This window comes from Fragaria vesca, linkage group LG5, assembly GCF_000184155.1.
Source record: "Fragaria vesca subsp. vesca linkage group LG5, FraVesHawaii_1.0, whole genome shotgun sequence".
Classification (NCBI taxonomy): Eukaryota; Viridiplantae; Streptophyta; class Magnoliopsida; order Rosales; family Rosaceae; genus Fragaria; species Fragaria vesca.
Window position 1 is genome coordinate 8,925,407 of NC_020495.1, and position 17,553 is coordinate 8,942,959.

Below are 17,553 nucleotides of genomic sequence, written 5' to 3' on the forward strand. Positions count from 1 at the left end.
CTATGGGATCATACACTCAACCACATTTCTTCAATCTTTAAACAAAAGAAACCAAATCCGCAGCAACGCTGCCTATTCTTAAATGTGAGTTTCAAATTGGGAAACTTGAAATCTTCGCGGTACGTACTTGTTAGCAAGATTATGAATAGGTAGCTGTCAATTTGACAATGAGACTCGGATAAGAGGGACTCGGATAACCGTCAAGGCATTAAACGACGCCGTTACAAGTACGAGTGAAGCGCGTTGACACCACACGCTGTAGATCGAGCTCGTTTACTCCTCATTGGGCCATTGGCGCTGGGTTTAACCGCCAATCTCCCTAAACTTTGGGCTCAAGCAACTAAATCTTGCCTAAACCAGATAGGATTGGGAATCCGTAAGTCAGTAGGAAAATGAGCGATGGGAGTTTATAAATAGGAACTACTGCCCTTCAGTGCTCTCATTTCCAATATAAGTGACAGTTTGAGAGTGATTTCTGTTCTTTCCTAAGGTTTCCCCAGTTCTTGGGTTAGGTTCTCTTGGAGATCATCAACACCTATTAGGGTACAGTCTTCTTCTGATTTTGTTCCATGGATAGATACCATATCATCAAGAAAGTTGGTGAAGGTAGTTTCGGGCGGGTGTACCAGGCGATCGACCACCTCACCGGTCAATATGTGGCGATCAAACAGTTGAAGCCAAACTGTCATCCCATGTCGTATCTCCCGGAAGTTCGTGCTCTCCAGATTTTGCAGCACCCCAAGATAGTGGGATTCAAGGGAGCTGAACGCCAACACAACACCGTTTTCTTGGTTTTCGAGTACATGGACGGCAGCCTTCGACATCTCATCAACCATAGGATGAGGATGGGAGTCCCTTTCTCGGAAGCCGAGATCAAATTTTTTAGCTTCCAAGTCTTGCAGGGACTCGACTTCATGCATCGAAACCGCCGCTTCATGCACAGGGACATGAAGCCGGAGAATCTATTGGTCAACAAGCATGGCGTCCTCAAGATCTCGGATCTTGGTAGTGCTACGGAGATAGAATCCGATGACAGCCTATTCCACCATCATTATGTCACTACAAGGAGTTATCGTGCCCCGGAGATGCTGCTTCGGATGTTCTTGAAAAACGAGGAGCTTCGACCGTTCGAGTATGATGAGAAAGTCGCCGGCCTCACCCTGAGAACCGACCGGAAAGTCTCCGAACCGGCCGCCGGAAGATTCCAGACCGCCGTCGCTACCGACCACCGGTTCACCACCTTCCTGAACCACCTTCCTTGCTCCGATCAACCTGAATTTTTGACAGAAGCTTCCTCATCCATAGCTGCTCCTCCTGTCAAATTTTCAGCTCGAAATTCGAAGTAGAAGTGGGCAAAACGTTGTTTCTCCTCTCGGTCGCCGTCTGCTCCGCTGCTTTCTTTTCATTCGATCAAGCATCCAAGTGTTTACGGTATGTTTATTTTACAACCCTAAAACTCTTCCAAGTTCAATAACCTCGGGGGAGATAAAGTGCTTTCTCCCCTTCTTCTACTCCATTCTATGCTTGGGTCGGTGTATTTGCAGGTACCAAAAATCCCGGAATTTTGGTGCATTGTTCCCCTTCTTCTACCACATGGTGCATTGTTCCCACATGCTTTTGAACGATTGTGGGTGTCAAGACCCACCCCGAATTTCACCCTGAAACCCGAAGTAAATCCTACGGGCTAAGACCACCTCCAAGGAAAATTTACCGAAAATTCGGCATAACCTCTCTTGAAAATGGACAACCCTTCCTAGAAATACCTGCATACACTTCAAAAGAATCCATCTATAACCCTCTACTGCTGGAGCCTTCGTGCTCCCCAAATCACAACATCTCCCAATTTATTTACTAACTTTAGTAAGAAAAACTCACAACTAACAATCATATGTTCAGAACAACTCTATTAGAGGAGAAAGGGACTAGAATTATAAATATGAGCGGAAGCTATATTATTGACTATGCCTCATCTCCATGTACACCTGACCTCAACTATGCAATCCTGCAAACTGGGTATTTTAAAACGAATGGCACAGGGAAAATATTTAATAACACGTTAGAGTGAGTGGACAAAAATAAATTAATAAATAAAATATTTATGTTTCCATTTTAATTTATAAAGAAATTATGCTGCACGCGACAGTTCAAAAACGCTCAACACAAAAATTGGCAATTTCATGACTAGCTCCGGCTAGTCTCCATACCTCAATAAAATGGAGCCTCTCGGGCTCAACTATATATATAAACATATATACGTATGTATTTACACTCGTTAGACTCCTTGTATGAATCCTAGAAACAAATTAGAAAAAATAAAAATTCATACAAGGTTACGACGCTTGCGTCTAATGCTCACGTCGGGCCATAATGGAATTTTTCCTCATTATGACCGAAGAGGACGGGTGTATATATACGTGTGGACTCCCTATATGAAAACCTAAATAAATCATATAAGAAAATAGTTTTCATATAGGGCTATGACGATTGTGTCTAACATTCACGTCACGCCATAATGGTATTTTACCTCATTATGACGGACTAAGCACGTATGGCTAGCTAGCATTTATATACATACTATACTCATAAACCTCCAAAATACATATCCACCGAAAATCTCATTTTCGGTAACTCTCCAAAAGATGAAAATTGTCAAATATCAAAGAAAGCCAAATATCTGAAAAATCATAAATCTCAGCTGAAGAATATCTGATCAACAACATAATGCATCGCATGCTTTTAAATTAAAAACAAAGTCCACTCACAACTTTAGGCCTAAGTCTGACGTCAATCTGAGGTCTCTTCTGTTTGAGCCTCCTCACGTCTTGTTCCAAGCATATAATTAAATTTCCCAACTAACAATCCAGAATTATACAAAAATAGGTAAAATTAAATGTGAGCCTTAACCACGCTCATCATTGCCTAACTTCGATATTCCTAATTCGATTCGGTCCACACTTCAACACCAAAACCAGCAGCCTTAAATACACCCATCTACAGATTAAACAACATAAATCAAATGGCCGGATTCTACCTTAATAATCCGCCAAAATTACCTAACTTTAAAATTCCCAAACCTATCCAAAACTCCTTCAAAAATTCCAAAATTCACATCAATAACTCCACTTAATATAACCAATTTAAAACGATGAAAAATCTCCCAAACAGCGGCGACATCCAATGCCTATGAAATTTTGACAGTATCTTCCTCTCAACCCCCTCTACAACTTTCCTAACTAGCACAAACATCAATTCCAAGCCTAACTAGGGTAATCGACTAAAAACAGCAATTGAGCCCTAGAAATTTCAACTCCATATTTCTCCTTACCAAGCTCAAGAGGAAGGGAAACCTTTGGATGGATGAACGTACGGGAGGAGGGCTTCCTTTTGAGCCTAGCAGCTCTTGCTATGGCGGCCGGAGGAGGAAGTTTTGGCGACGGGAAACTTTGGACAGTCGGGGATTTCGGGCGTGCCTACTCCCACACAGCGGCGCTAGGGTGGCTCTCACTGGCGGGAAGCTGAGTCGGACGCCGACCGATCGGGACCGGTGCGGCAGTCTCAGGCGGCCGGACGGCGACGGACAGGCGGCCGGAGGTCTGGCGGGGAGAGGGCTCAGGAGAGAGAGCTCGGGGAAAGGGGGAGAGAAAAGAAAGAAGAAGAAAAAGGATTTGGGCCTCTAACACCCGGTCCAACTCTTTAATACCACCCTAAAACACTCCACTCCATAACATAAAACATCCCAATAAAAATTACCTTTTACTAGCTAAAATTTACCATTTTTACCGTCGTCACAATTTCTCCTACGAATAATTCCTCCGAAATAATTGTCCCTCAAAACCCCTCTAGGGACCAAATAAACTATAAATTCATTGACGGAGACGGTAAAATTCTTATTATAACCCAGCTAGTAAATAAGGTAAAAATTTACGGGTTAGGACGTGACAGTGAGAATCTACATGTACATGGTAATTGCCCTTTGTTTTGGGATTTCTTTTACTGTGCATATTTTTATGAAATGTCTTTGTCCTGACAGACTTTACATTGTCGTTTAAGAAATGCTAATTAAACTACTTGTGGAAAGTTGTTTTCATAATTTTACCATGCTCGAGCCTTGATTGGCTTAATAGAGGAACAAATTGGTACTCAAGTTATGTAGAGTCCAATGAATTAAAGTCTAGTTATGATAGTTCAACCATCTGTAAAATAGAGTAAGAAGAAGATATATTAGTGTCACAGTCTCAATAGACATCCATTAGTACTATAATATTCTAAGATGTAGAATCTTCGTTTCGAATGTGAAATTTCGTCATCACAATCGAATTTACTGTTTAATAATTATAATTTTTTATCGTATAAGCTCATGAAATTTCATTATCATTTCTTTCTACGTAGTCATAGAGCATCCACGTTAAGCAATTTCCAAGATATATGAATTAGATTTGAGGACCAAGATTTATAGTGATCACATTTTTTTTCGATGCTTTGTGAAATTGCTTCATCACAAGTTTGTTATTTTGATGCTATCAATTTGTTTTATCATAGCAGCAGAATTTATACGATATGCTAATAAATAATCATTTAATTAAACTATAACATATAACATTGTAACATGTCACAATGATCGCAAAATAATTTCTTCAAATAACATGTTAAATATCATGTATTAGCATAAATTTAACGAAAACGACAATTTTAACATAAATCATACTTGTGAGTCTGCCAAATAGACTACATGTGAAGCGGTTACTCTTGTAATTAATGTTTTTGATCCTTGCGTTATAATTGGTTAATTACATGCAGAAAACAATAATATATATGATTAGCACGTTAATTATTTATATTTGATTCAAATCATTATAAACAATAAGTAATATTGTGTTATTGCAAATAGTATTTAAGTCATTGAAACAGTAATTATATTTTCAGTTTTACCATTTCAATTTCCACAACCGTAAAGAGTAAATCTGTTGGTAATAAACAGTAACTCTAAATTACCGCATGGTAAATTTGTAAAATTACCTTCGTAAATTCTCTGATTTACCAGAAAGAGTAAAAAAAAAAAATTTTTTTCTGGGTCGGGTTGGATCGGACGCCGGGTGGGGCTCTGTTGCCGGATTCAGGTCGAGCAAGTCCCGATCGGACTTGACTGCTGTGTTTGGGTCGCCGGCAAGGGTGTATCGTCAGGGTAGATCGACGCTGGGTGTCGCCGGACGTGTGGGGATTGGCCCGAGTAGTCGCCGGGGGCTGGGCTGCCGGATTGGAGAGCGTTGGAGTTGATCGGGGCGGCGCGACAGATCCGATCTGGGTCGAGGTCGGTCGGGACTGTGCCGCTAGGCTGCCACCGTTCTGTGTCGCCGTCGTTCGGGGTTGGACTGGGGCGGCATGAAAGGAGAAGACCGAGCGGTGCTAAACCGTTCATGCCGGAGTTGTTGCTGTGTCCGTAAGCTGGGCAGGGCGAGTGATCCGGCAAAGGTCCAATCTGGGTTGCCGGATCGGGGGCGCCGTGGAGGGTCGGAGCGGCGCACGGGGCTGGCTCGCCCTCTTCTCTTCCTCTGTGGCCTTCGATTCTAAATCAAGCGAAATATATATGTAGACTAATGACAGAATCAAAGCACAAAGAAAAGAACATAGAAAAAAGGAGGGAGAAGTAGGGCTGCGTCGCTGGTAGGCGTGGGTGCGGTGTTTCTTCGCCGGAGGGAGGGGAAGGCAGGGGCCTGGGGGTTAGCAACGGCGAATGAAAACGTAGTATTTTAGGGTTTTTGTTTTCTTTTCTCTCGAGCGTAAAGCAAACGTAGTATTTTAAGGTTTTTGTTTTCTTTTCTCTCAAGCGTAAAGCAAACGTAGTATTTTAGGGTTTTTGTTAGCAAACTCTCAAGCGTATTTGTTTTCTTTTCTCTCAAGCCAAAATGTTGATAACGTGTTACAAGAAATATGACAATTAGAATTAGTCTCCTCATTTCATTAACAATCTTTTTTATATAGAGGTCAATTACAACGATAAATACACGTACATAATAACGATATCTAATGCTAATAACAACGTACATAATGACTAATTGAGCTGTTACGTCCTTGGTAAATAACTTCCTAATTTACTTTAGTCAGTTATTTTGACGAAGACACACTTAAGATATTTTTCCTTCAACAATTCCAGATATTTTTCTTTCACATAAAAAGTCCTAACAGCAATTCCAGATTCAGCTATCCAGATGGCTCATGCATATATGTTGCTTCACAGAACTAGGGAGTGATAGAATTAGGTGTCTTAGTGTTATTTTGAAATTATTTGGTCAAGATTGCGTACAAGAACGTATTGTGCTCAAGTGTTTTGTAATAAAATATGAAAGTTGTACGCGCGCGGCAGCTAGTAACACTTTGTATCTTTGCATTTCCTAGAATTCTCATAACTTTAATTTTGAGAAGCTAGTGATATGTAATGTTATTTATAGAATCAGACTTTGATCAATGTTCTTTCTAGAAGATATAATATATGGTGCACCAATGAAGTTCTTTCTGAAATGATAATTCAACGTCAAGTATCTATGTTGTTTCATATGTATCTGACATTTTCATTATACACAACAAACGATAAGATCATCTTCATATGTATGAACAGAGAAGTCATGGTTTAGTACCATATTCATGATTCTATAGACTGAACAGGGAATAGCAAAAGTCTCAATTCATTGTTGCATGATTTACTCTTACAACAAGAATAAGATCATCTTCCTATGTATGAACAGATTAGTCATGGTTTAGTACCACATTCATCATTCTATAGACTGAACAGGGAATACCAAAAGTGTCAGTTCATTGCTGCATGATTTACACTTACACAACAATAATAAGATCATTTTTCATTGTACACTATTAACATACAGGGACAGTTTTTGGTGACTGAACATTGCAAAATACAAAACTAAACAGCAAAATGATCCTATCTCCGAGAGGTGAGAACTCATTTTCTTCCGGTTCCCTTTCAATTGAAATGGTGAAACCTAAGCTTCTTCTTTTGTACTTCGGTTACAAGGCCAGATTCTCTGAACGGCATCCCCATTAGAGCCAAGAGTGTTTGAGCTTCTTTATCTGTTTTAGCAGTTGTTTTGATGCAAACATCCATACCCCTGCCCTTGCCAAGATCAAATTTGCTCTCCGGAAACACACTCTGGCACAACTCGAGGTTGAGGGAGTTACTCGAAATGCTGCCAAATATATCAGTAGTTCTTTATCGAAAAAGGGAAAGGCACCGAAGGTGTAGCGGCTTGCCTAGATCTCGTATTTCAACTCTGTTCCTTGATTCCAACGCCATAATTCTTGTTTCCATCAAAGCTGCTCAGGTTGAGACCTTGGAAATTCTTGTCCTGGGAAACCCCAAGGTAATGAGGCGATCAAGGAAGCTAGGGATCAGCTTGTTATAAGTCATGAGTTGGTGATACTAAGGTTCATTCTGCAGCATGGATGCCAACTGTTCCGCAAGATCCACACCATATGAACAGTGTCCTAGAAGGATTTAGGCAACTTGTGAAGCTGAAGAATCCCCTCCACTGCAACATATCGGACAGCCATGAAAGACAACTTGTGATAAACCTGGCCATCCAGCAGTCACCTGCAATGATGTGAAAACACCAAATCAGTTCACATGACGTTTCAAATTATTCATCACATTTGGGATTGAAGGATTTAGGGTCAGGGCTGGATTCCACAATACATCATTGTATAGGCAAAGCAACTGCAGGTGACCATAACAAAATTAAACCTTTTTTGAGTTGCTTTACTCACACATAAGAAACAACTTATTCTGAACAACCTACATAAACACTAATTCCAGATCAAGAATTTGTGGCCATTCATGTTGAAATTTCGTGGTTTACTTGTACATCACCAGAAGAACTTATAAAATTTGAACTCAGCAAAACACTGAACTTGACTATTTCTTGATTATGTCAAACATGTTTTACTCAAGTTAAGTATAACCAAGTTCCTACGAATCAAAAAATGATTCCTAAACTTAAGAACCCTTGTCGATGGGTTATCACCACCACCCCATTGAGCATGACTAGTAAGCTCATCTTTTCACAGTAGCATGATCACATATACTTAGCAGAGCCGTCTCAAAAGTTTAGGAGGCCCTCTGCGAGATTAAAATTAGGGCCAACTTTAAGCGTCTTACATCAATATACCATCAGAGCCGTCTCAAAAGATTAAGAGGCCCTGTGTGAGATTTTAATTAGGGTCCTCTTTAAGCGGAGACCCTTTAAGCGGTCATACATGAACATACCATTGAAATCTTTTGTTATATATATAGAGACAAAGGCACTATTATCCTGAAAAAAAGAAATGTAAAGCAAGGCACATGATAAATAAGATACTACCCAAAATATAAAAAAATTTAGAGATCAGGGATAAATAATGTATGTAAGAGAAAACACTACTATAACTGAGAATCAAACTCATAAAAAGAGATACATATAAAGTCCTTTTCTTATATTTAAACTTTCCTAGAACTTAAGATAAAGCCTCAAAATTTAGGGGCCCTGTTATCTCGGTCACGTAGCGCCTGTTCTAAGCGGGATCTGATACTTCGGGCAATGTACATACATGGCTCGGTTTAAGGTGGCAGGGTTCTCAAACTAGATAACCATTCAGTAATTGTTAGCTAATTGTTTAGTTATATGGACTCGACTCATGAACTAAATGCACTGCTTCGTTCCTACAAACACCAGCTTCATTACAATTTGCTTTTTTCCTTTAAATTTGGTTGTGTATTACCTAAGCCATATGGTTTTTGGTCTCGCTGTATATGCGAGTGGGGCTCAAAAGAAAAAATTATGATGTATTCTAATAACCTAAACCACCCATTCTCTAGTTACCTATGCACGAACATTTGAAAATTTGATTAGCACAAACAATGTTCATCTTAATTTTATCCAACAGACTATCCACAGTTTAGAAATATAAGAATTGAAAAGTGATGAATGTGCTTACAATCTTATCCTCCAACGCTGCTCCTGATCAAATAGGTATTGCCACCATAACAGGTTCCAGAAGACAAGCCTTGAGCGTGGAAGGTTGGGGGAATGTCTTGGCTATCATCATTTTTATCGATGCGGAGTATGAATTTGGACCAATGAACTTGAGTCTGTACGGCGTCGTCGTTATTGGGGATGGACCAAACCAAAGCCAATTTGAGTTCATCTCTCCGGACTTGCATCAGCGCTGAGTAAGAGAAAGGCCATAAACCATTCAAGTCGGGAAGGACGATGCCATTGTTTGCGAGTCCCTGAACTGGTTTGGGGAGCCATTCCATCCTACGAATATCATAAACATACAATGCCGGACGATATTCCCTAGTCCAGGGAAGGCAACGTCCAAAGACTATCAGAAACGAGTCTTCCACCAGCACACCGGTGGTCCACCACCGGAACCGGTCTGCAAAGGGATCCGTGTCCAAGGAAAAGCTATGGATCATCTCCCAAGAGCAAGATTTCAAATCACATAAGACGAAATTACCCGATATGCCACGGCGCGGAGGAGAATACAGGAGCATCTTGGACCCGGACCCAGCTGCAGCAAGCAAGTACCATGGCAGATCACCGGGCAAAGGGAGAACGAGTTTCGGATTGTCCACAAGGCGGCAGTTGAAGCGGAGCACCATACCATCTGCCACCGCATAGATCTCATCGCCGTTATCGGAAACGGCCGCCCCACGCACATTGGTGTAAACTGGAATTTTGGATCTCTCCCAAGACTTGGGATTCGGCTGCTGCAAGTCAATGTAGAGAATTCCGTTCTTATCGATACGGATGCCATCATCTCCTCTGCTTTCAACATGACCACCGACGAGGAATAAACGGGACTCGGCGACTGCTAAATTGGTATATTTGATAAGGCCATCCTCTAGTTTGGGAAGATTCAGAACTCTGACTCTATCTTGATCACTTTTAAGGACCCAGCGTTCCTCCCCCAACACATCTGCTGCTGCTGCTGCTGCTGCTTCTTTCTCCTCGATCACATACCACCGATACCCACCTCCAACGTCACCGTCGATAAACTGTAGGTAGATCGGCATATCCATAACTTTATTTCTCTTTTCTAACGGCATAGCCATTTGCAAACCCTAATACTCCTCCCACCTTTTCTCCGAACAGCCAACTCTATCTATTTTATATGATTGTGATCAAGAATCGAAGCCAGAAAGTGTACAGGTTTAAAGATATTAAGTAAATACGGCAGTTATATAGGCCCAATTATTCTTTCCTGCCTTAACCCAGCCCAATGAAATATTCAACTAGGTATCATCATTTGTAGCCCAATACGTAAATAGCCCAATGATATTTGGTTAACGGTGGAGAAGTTTGAGATGTTTCCGTTTAGGTACGGGAGTTTGAGGTGTTGGAAGATTGTCGATATTTAGTTTTTGATTTAGTTAGGGTGCATCTATTGTCACACCACAAATCATTTTAGTTATCGTCAAGACATTTCAAAACTTTCGTTATGTTATTTGAGACGTATCGTTACGTACAAGACGACGTATCCAGTTATTGCCCGACGATAGTTCCTACGCGTGACCGCCCAAGTTGTACTGTGAGTGGACATTTTTGATTTCAAATGATACATGCATTTAATTCATTTTGAAGTATCATTTTGTTAGATTATCTACCTATATTAAATCATGATTTGCATTTGATTTTCGTTACTATTTGGATTTAAATTACGTGTTGGTTACTATTTGGATATTATAGTTCCTTGGGGGCATTAGATTTATTTGTTCTCCTACATTTTGGTAATAATCTCTAAATCCTAATAGTTCAATGCCCAAAAAAATTATATTCATTGTTTTTCTTTTCTTTTCTCTTTCTGGGCTTTTCGAGTTTTTATTACCTGGTAGCTGTAAAACATTTTTGTTGTTTGTTTGATCGTGTAACAACATATGGATCTCATGTATACTATTGGATAGGCGGGTCCCCATATGACCATATCAAAGCTCATAAGCCACAATTTTCAACATTCTTTATTTTACTCTAATAGTCTAGCATGTCCATGAAGTGACTTTAATCTAGTAGTTTGACTGGACTCCCAGTGTGGTAGGAATTTTTATTTTCTGATAATAGAATCACAGCTTCATGGCTCCATTGCCTCTTCTGTTCTCCTTGGTGTTGATGAAGGTAGTTTTCTGACAAAGAGGCACCTTACCTGACACATGAGCAATAACAATTCATCTCCTTGATGCACATACAGCTCCTAAGTTGCATCTGACCAGCATTTGGATATGGATGCACTAGACCCACCTCAAAACACACTTTGAAATTGTCCCTTTCATGGCTTAGGGCGTTCCTCATAGAGTTCATGTTCATATGGGTCTTTGCACCATTATTCTGAAATTTGTAATGTAAAAAGAACAGGAGTACAGATTATATGCAAAACAAACTTTTAATTTGGGTCAAAGAGGTAACTTCTGAAAAATTTTCTTCGCTGTTAGGACCAGTAATGGTCTCAGGATGAGTGCTCATGTGATTTTAGAATTTTCCAGGCATTTTAACTCTTATTGTCCATTGTAGTAATGATATAACTAAAAATTCTAATAAAAAATGAAGCTTTATCTAGTTTCTGTATTGAATAAGACCACCTCAAAGAAGATGACCAGGATGATGTTTTTCTCCTCGCTGGTGAATTTTTCCAAAGTTCAAGAGGAAAGTGTTGATCTTGTCTTTGTACATTGTGAATTGACAATTTTCTTATGGAAGAAGTTATTGAGGAGTGGACTGGACAACTCCATTAGAGAAGAGTGACTTGTTAAACCAAAATCCTCTAGCTTTTGGTAAGGGAAAAAGGACAGAATTCTTTGGGGTTGTGGGTGTAGCAGTAGTTTGGGTGGTGTGTATGGAAAGAAATATAGAAGACTATTTGAAAGCTATGGTGAGGTAGAAGAGGAAGACCTGTGGGAGAGAGTTAAGTTCTGGGCAATGTTATGGGCTTCCACTTCTAAGGATTTTAAGGATTGTAATCTTCGTTGAATTATTCTTACTTGGCAAGCAGCTGTAGTATAAGTGCCTAAGCACCAACAGTTGAGCTGCTAAGCCTCTAGTCCTAGCTGCACTGTTTAGATTTTTAAAGTCGACTCCTTGTCCGCATCCTTGTGCTTTGCTTGTTATTTGAATAAAAAACTGTTTCTTTTCAAAAAATAAAAGAACATTTCTTGGATTTGGATGTGGGATCAGGGTTGATTAAGGAGTCCAATATTGCTGGTGCTGCTTTCTATTTACCCATGTCTTTCAACTTGGGTGCGATCATGGGGATTTATCACATTGACGGGTGGAGCTCATTATTCTATAAGCTGCATCCTTGTTAGAATCCCTTGCACATCATGGTCCTAGTGTCACTCGTTGGTTTCAGATTCACCCCTTTGACAGATCAGCTTAGACTTCTTTGGAGGCTATGAGATCACCCATCAGTTTTTTTTCATAGTCCTGTTTTATTGTTTTGTTTCTTTTCACTATGAACAACTGGTCCTCAATATGTTGCTATGAAGGAGTTTGTTTGTCATCATGTTTGTTCTAGCTAGAGTCTACAAAAATGCTGTTTGAGAATTTTACTAGATAGGAGGAGCACTGATCACTGATGTATGTATTGTTGTCAGTTGATAGAATCAAACTGTGAGCATTTGCATTCTCTCAAAACAAATCTGAGCCACTCAATTATTTTTTTTTATTTATTTTTTTAAAGAATTATACTGTGTATTAATAACTTGTTATATAGGAAAAAAATACTCCAGTATTTTTGTCTATATTTGTTTATAAGTAACCCTAATTCCTGTGTGTGTGTTTGTTTTACAGGCATATGCTGTTACAGCAATCATGAAAATATATGCATTTGAAATATCAGCTGCAAGAAAAGTGGATATGCTACCCGAGGTGCATTTTCTAAACACTTGGATAAGTTAATTTAGATTAATATCGTTATAACTCCAGGATATACCCTCTTTAAATGCTAAACTTTACTTTAGATTCCTTACTGATATGTCTGTAGTTATGGTGATTAACCACCGTGGATGAGGGTGAAGGTAGATCTGCAATGGAGGTTAGATGTGGTAAGGGAGTAAGAGAAGAGAGAGGTGTGAGGAAGAGGGGGTGAAGTGGGTAGACATTTTGTTTTTATTTATTTTTTGTTCTAGTTTCATTTTCGATTCATTTTGTTGTTTAAAGATTGTTGAAGGATGGTTATGCCCATGCCAATTTGTGTCTCACAAGCACGATCATTTTATAGGACATGTAACAGAATTAAGGGAAAGGGAAGTGCTTGCCATTCTAGATAGTTCAGGCGCCATTCCTACAATAGATTTGATTGGGGAGCTAGTGCTTTTAGATATCCACTGTTGGATGGTCTCATTATGCTAACAAAGACATTGGTAACTGTTCTTGCATGATAGTTTGTTGGACTGCTGTAAAATGGTCATGCATAAGATGACTGTTTGTATGCTGATGATATCTATAAAATTTTGACGTTGTATTACGATATCTTAAGGTGCGCAATCATATTTTCTTTGTTGCTATGTTGAATGGTTGGTTTTCAATAATCCTTCAGCATATCTCCTCTTGGCTCTTTTTTTTTCTTCCTATTTTTTCTTTTTTTCTTTTCTTTTCTGAATGGAAATATGTTTTAAATTGATGGCATAAGTAGTTAAACAAACTGTGGTTATATGCTTATTTTGTGTTGGCTCATGGAAATTAATGTGATTAACTGGACCTTTGTTTTGTTGTAGTGTCAATCTTTGGTGGAGGAATTATCAGCTTCTCATTCTACAGATCTCCAGCAGCGTGCATATGAATTGCAAGCTGTCATTGACATAGATGTTCATGCCATTGAGAGTATTATGCCGTCAGATGCAAGTTGTGAAGACATTGAGGTAATAATTGACTGCACAATCTACTTGTACAACTCTTTTATTTCTTTCTGCTATTCATCATCGGGAATTAGTGAACTACATTAGTTTTACAAAAGTAAATCAGTGCATCTGCTCTGATAGATGCATTTGTCATAGATCCAATATGTCGATGCAGCATTACTCATTATGTCACTATCATGGAAACAGAGACATTGTCACAATACAACATATTCCATTCTGCTTAAACATACATATCCTCATTTTATTTCGTTACATGATTTTATATTCACCGATGTCGATTGATGTCTTCAGTAATTTTTCTAATTACAAATTAATAAGAGGTGTACAATAAATTAGAATACCATGGTACTTGGATAATTTCAAGGCCGCCATATTATCACTAGAAGTGTACGGCTTGACTATAATTACAGGTAGGCAAATCATTATATGATATCCAATCTAAAAGGGAAATGGTTTTAGTTTTGACTTGGAAAAAGCCTGATAGAGCAGGGATGCATTGTTTGGTTAATTCACATCCTTGAGCTTTCGTAAAATTTCAGATTTATAAGTTTTTATGGTCAAAAAATTTTATAACTGTTTTTTTGGGGGGTCTTTACAAATGGTGTGGGAAGGAAGGGAAATGGGTTAGAGTTAGGATATGTCAGGCAGTCAGGGTTTTTGATCCCCTTGAATGCAACGAAACAAATACTGCTTCGCTGGAGAAAAAGTGAAGGTTTCTGAAAAATAGCAGTAGCCTAAACTTTTATGAATTCATACTATATACGGAGAAATCAACTTCGCAGCTTGTGACAAAATCGGAAAATTATCGCTTACCCGTATCTTACTATTTTGCGGTTCTTCTAATTTAATGTTTACATTTCACTTTTGTCAAGTTTGAGTCTAGATTCTCTTAGGAAGTAGTCTCTTTTCACTCTTTCCCTAACAATGTATGGACTAATCAAGCTAATACCACTAGGGATGATATATTGATCTAAAGCAAGTTGTAAAAGTGGGTAGGAACTTAAGACATAGCTCATCATGAAGATGACAATTCACTAGTCTCCATTTTCTATTAGCTTAATTAATATCACTATAGTCTACATGAAAGAATGTTTCTGAGGTCTATTATTCATCTTAGTGAAGATGAATGCTGACATATTTCAGTATGTGAAATGCTTATCAGTGCCTAACCATAAGTGATGGATAAAGTGTTGGGTGGGGGAACCGCTTTTCCTAATGCCCGTATGTGTCTTAATCCTTTATATCCTTTGTCTTGGGATTTTCGCTATTTGAAAACTTTAAATGACCAAAAAGAGGAGCAGTGTAACTGCCCTTCCTTCCCACCCCAAAACCCCCTAGGCGCCTACCTACTTGTGCTCGTAGCTTGATCAGAGTCATGACATGTAGGGGAGGCTGACTTATTGGCATGTTAAAAAAAATTAAGGCTGTTTCAATATTGGCCGGATAGAAGATATGGAACTAGGAGATCTTCTTTCCTGTAAACTCTATTCGAAGTTGTAACTGGATTGATTCTTCAATTTCTGGTCCTGATCATTATGCAATTCCGAGGGCTCCTGAGTAAGAGTATCATTGTTCAGAGGATATGGCTCCACATTGGTGTGTTGGGTGTGTGATTTGTTGACTGCTGAAAAGTTGAGTCCTGGGCAGCTTCGGAGTCTCTTGGCTGTGATAGTGGCATAAGTTGTTTAAAGGCATATGTGACCTGGGTATTCTGTGGTTTCATGCAATGCATTATCATGCAACAGAATTTAAGAAATAAAATTTGAGTCATGAAGAGCAGCATGACCAGGAAGATGTGCTACACTAGCATTTTCTGGGTGGTGTTGGTGGCATGCAATAGAAGGATAGTTGAGGAAGCTAGGTGTCACTTTGTAGGAATAGGTTTGATTTTGGGCATTTTGTTCATCTTTGTTTATTGTTGAATGTCATTGCCTGATCTATGATCAGTTCCTTTAATAGTTCAGTTGACTGCGTGTTGTCTGTTTCTGGAAGTCCGACTTGGGGGCCGAGTGCCTTCCCTGATTTTACAAAAGAGTTTTGCTTCTCATAAGTAAGAAATAAAACAGGCAATTCTATTTGTCACATCCTTGAGGTCAGCTAATAATGAAATTTGAATCTTTCTTTTGCAGATCGATAAAAACCTTTCTTTCCTCGATGGTTATGTCCAACAGGCAATAGAAAAAGGTGCTCAGCCATATATTTCTGAGAATGAGCGCGCAGGAATGTTAAATATCAACAATTTTAGAAACCATGATCAGCCTGAAGCTCTAAGTCACAGTCTTCGTTTGAGGCCTATGAGCTTCCCAAACCACTGGTGCCGTCAAGAGTTCCTCCAGCTGCAGTTGCATCCTCAACTGAACTTGTTCCGGTGCCTGAACCATATTATGCTAGGGAGACACACCAGGCTGCATCATTGCCATCTGTGTCAGATGCAGGATCATCACAACTTAAATTACGACTTGACGGTGTTCAGAAGAAATGGGGTAGGCCTACATACTCGTCATCTGCATCTTCGACCTCAACATCTAGTTCCCACAAAACGACAAACGGGGTAACACAGGTAGATGGTGTGAGTACTTCGAACTCAAAAGGACGTGATACTTATGATTCAAGGAAGCCATCAGTTGAAATTTCTCCAGAAAAGCAGAAGTTGGCCAGTTCACTTTTTGGAGGTTCATCAAGAACAGAGAAGAGGGCATCTTCGGGCAACCATAAAGTGTCAAAGGCCACAGAGAAATCGCACGTAGGGAAGGCACACAGTGACACTGTAGCGGAGAAAATAAATAGTGAACCCTACTCCAGACTTGCTTGACTTCAGTGATTCAGCTGTTACTAGTACTGCCCCATCTGTAGATTCTTTCCAGCAGTTGGAAGGGCTTCTTGATCAAACCGAAGCTACATCAACCATGAACAATGGTGCAGCAGGTGCTTCAAGAACACCTGAAATTATGGGATTATATGCAGATAATGCTGTGAGTGGGCTCAGCAGCAGTGTTGCCAATAGAGATGAATTTAATCTTGCATCTGAGTTATCAAATGCTGCAAGGACTTCTCAAGTTGGGGTGTCACAATTGAATAGGGTCCTAACCCTAAAGATTCATTGGAAAAGGATGCACTTGTAAGGCAGATGGGGGTTAACCCCACAAGTCAGAACCCCAACTTGTTTAAAGATTTGCTTGGCTAGAACTAATTTTTTGGATATAATCAAAATGTTCAAGACTATTCAGTTTGTCATGCATGGTCTTTCGGAGTGGCTGGTTATATGATATGAAAAGTAACTCATTTTCATGAGTTTCAGAGCCACACGCGGAGTTGTAAAGACACCCATATGGAGTGATTTGAACTCCCTCAGTGGTGGTAAAAATCAGTATAGACTTGTATCTGTTGAACAATATGGCTATAGTTGGAAGTATAATCAAGTTGCAAGTTGGTATGCATTTGGAAGTTGTTTCGGCCTATGAGTGAATCCATATAGGTAAATCCAGAGCTTTTTCTTTGCGGCGATAGAGGTTTTGGAGCAGAATCCCTAGAACCCTAAATTACAAGAGATTAAAGGAAATAAAGGAAGAAAACTAAATAACAAGATTCATATTTCATCGATAACCCCAAAATGGGAATACAGCAGCAAACGTATACCAGAATGGAACTGCAGG

General features: G+C 39.5%; 2 protein-coding genes across 2 annotated transcripts; one reads left to right on the forward strand and one right to left on the reverse strand.

Annotated features, from left to right (window-relative positions):
- The first annotated feature begins 569 nt into the window (after positions 1-569).
- On the forward strand, positions 570-7,617 carry LOC101296871 (cyclin-dependent kinase F-4-like). Its single transcript, XM_004301137.1, has 3 exons — positions 570-1,132; positions 1,545-1,627; positions 7,451-7,617. The coding sequence occupies exons 1-3, from the start codon at positions 570-572 to the stop codon at positions 7,615-7,617; spliced, it is 813 nt and encodes a 270-aa protein (XP_004301185.1).
- Positions 6,823-10,158, reverse strand: LOC101298890. The gene is made up of 2 exons (XM_004299373.1): positions 8,983-10,158; positions 6,823-7,603 (listed from the first exon to the last, which is right to left on the reverse strand). Exon 1 carries the CDS (start codon positions 10,103-10,105, stop codon positions 8,987-8,989), a length of 1,119 nt encoding a protein of 372 aa, XP_004299421.1. The 5' UTR covers positions 10,106-10,158; the 3' UTR covers positions 6,823-7,603; positions 8,983-8,986.
- Positions 10,159-17,553: the final 7,395 nt, after the last annotated feature.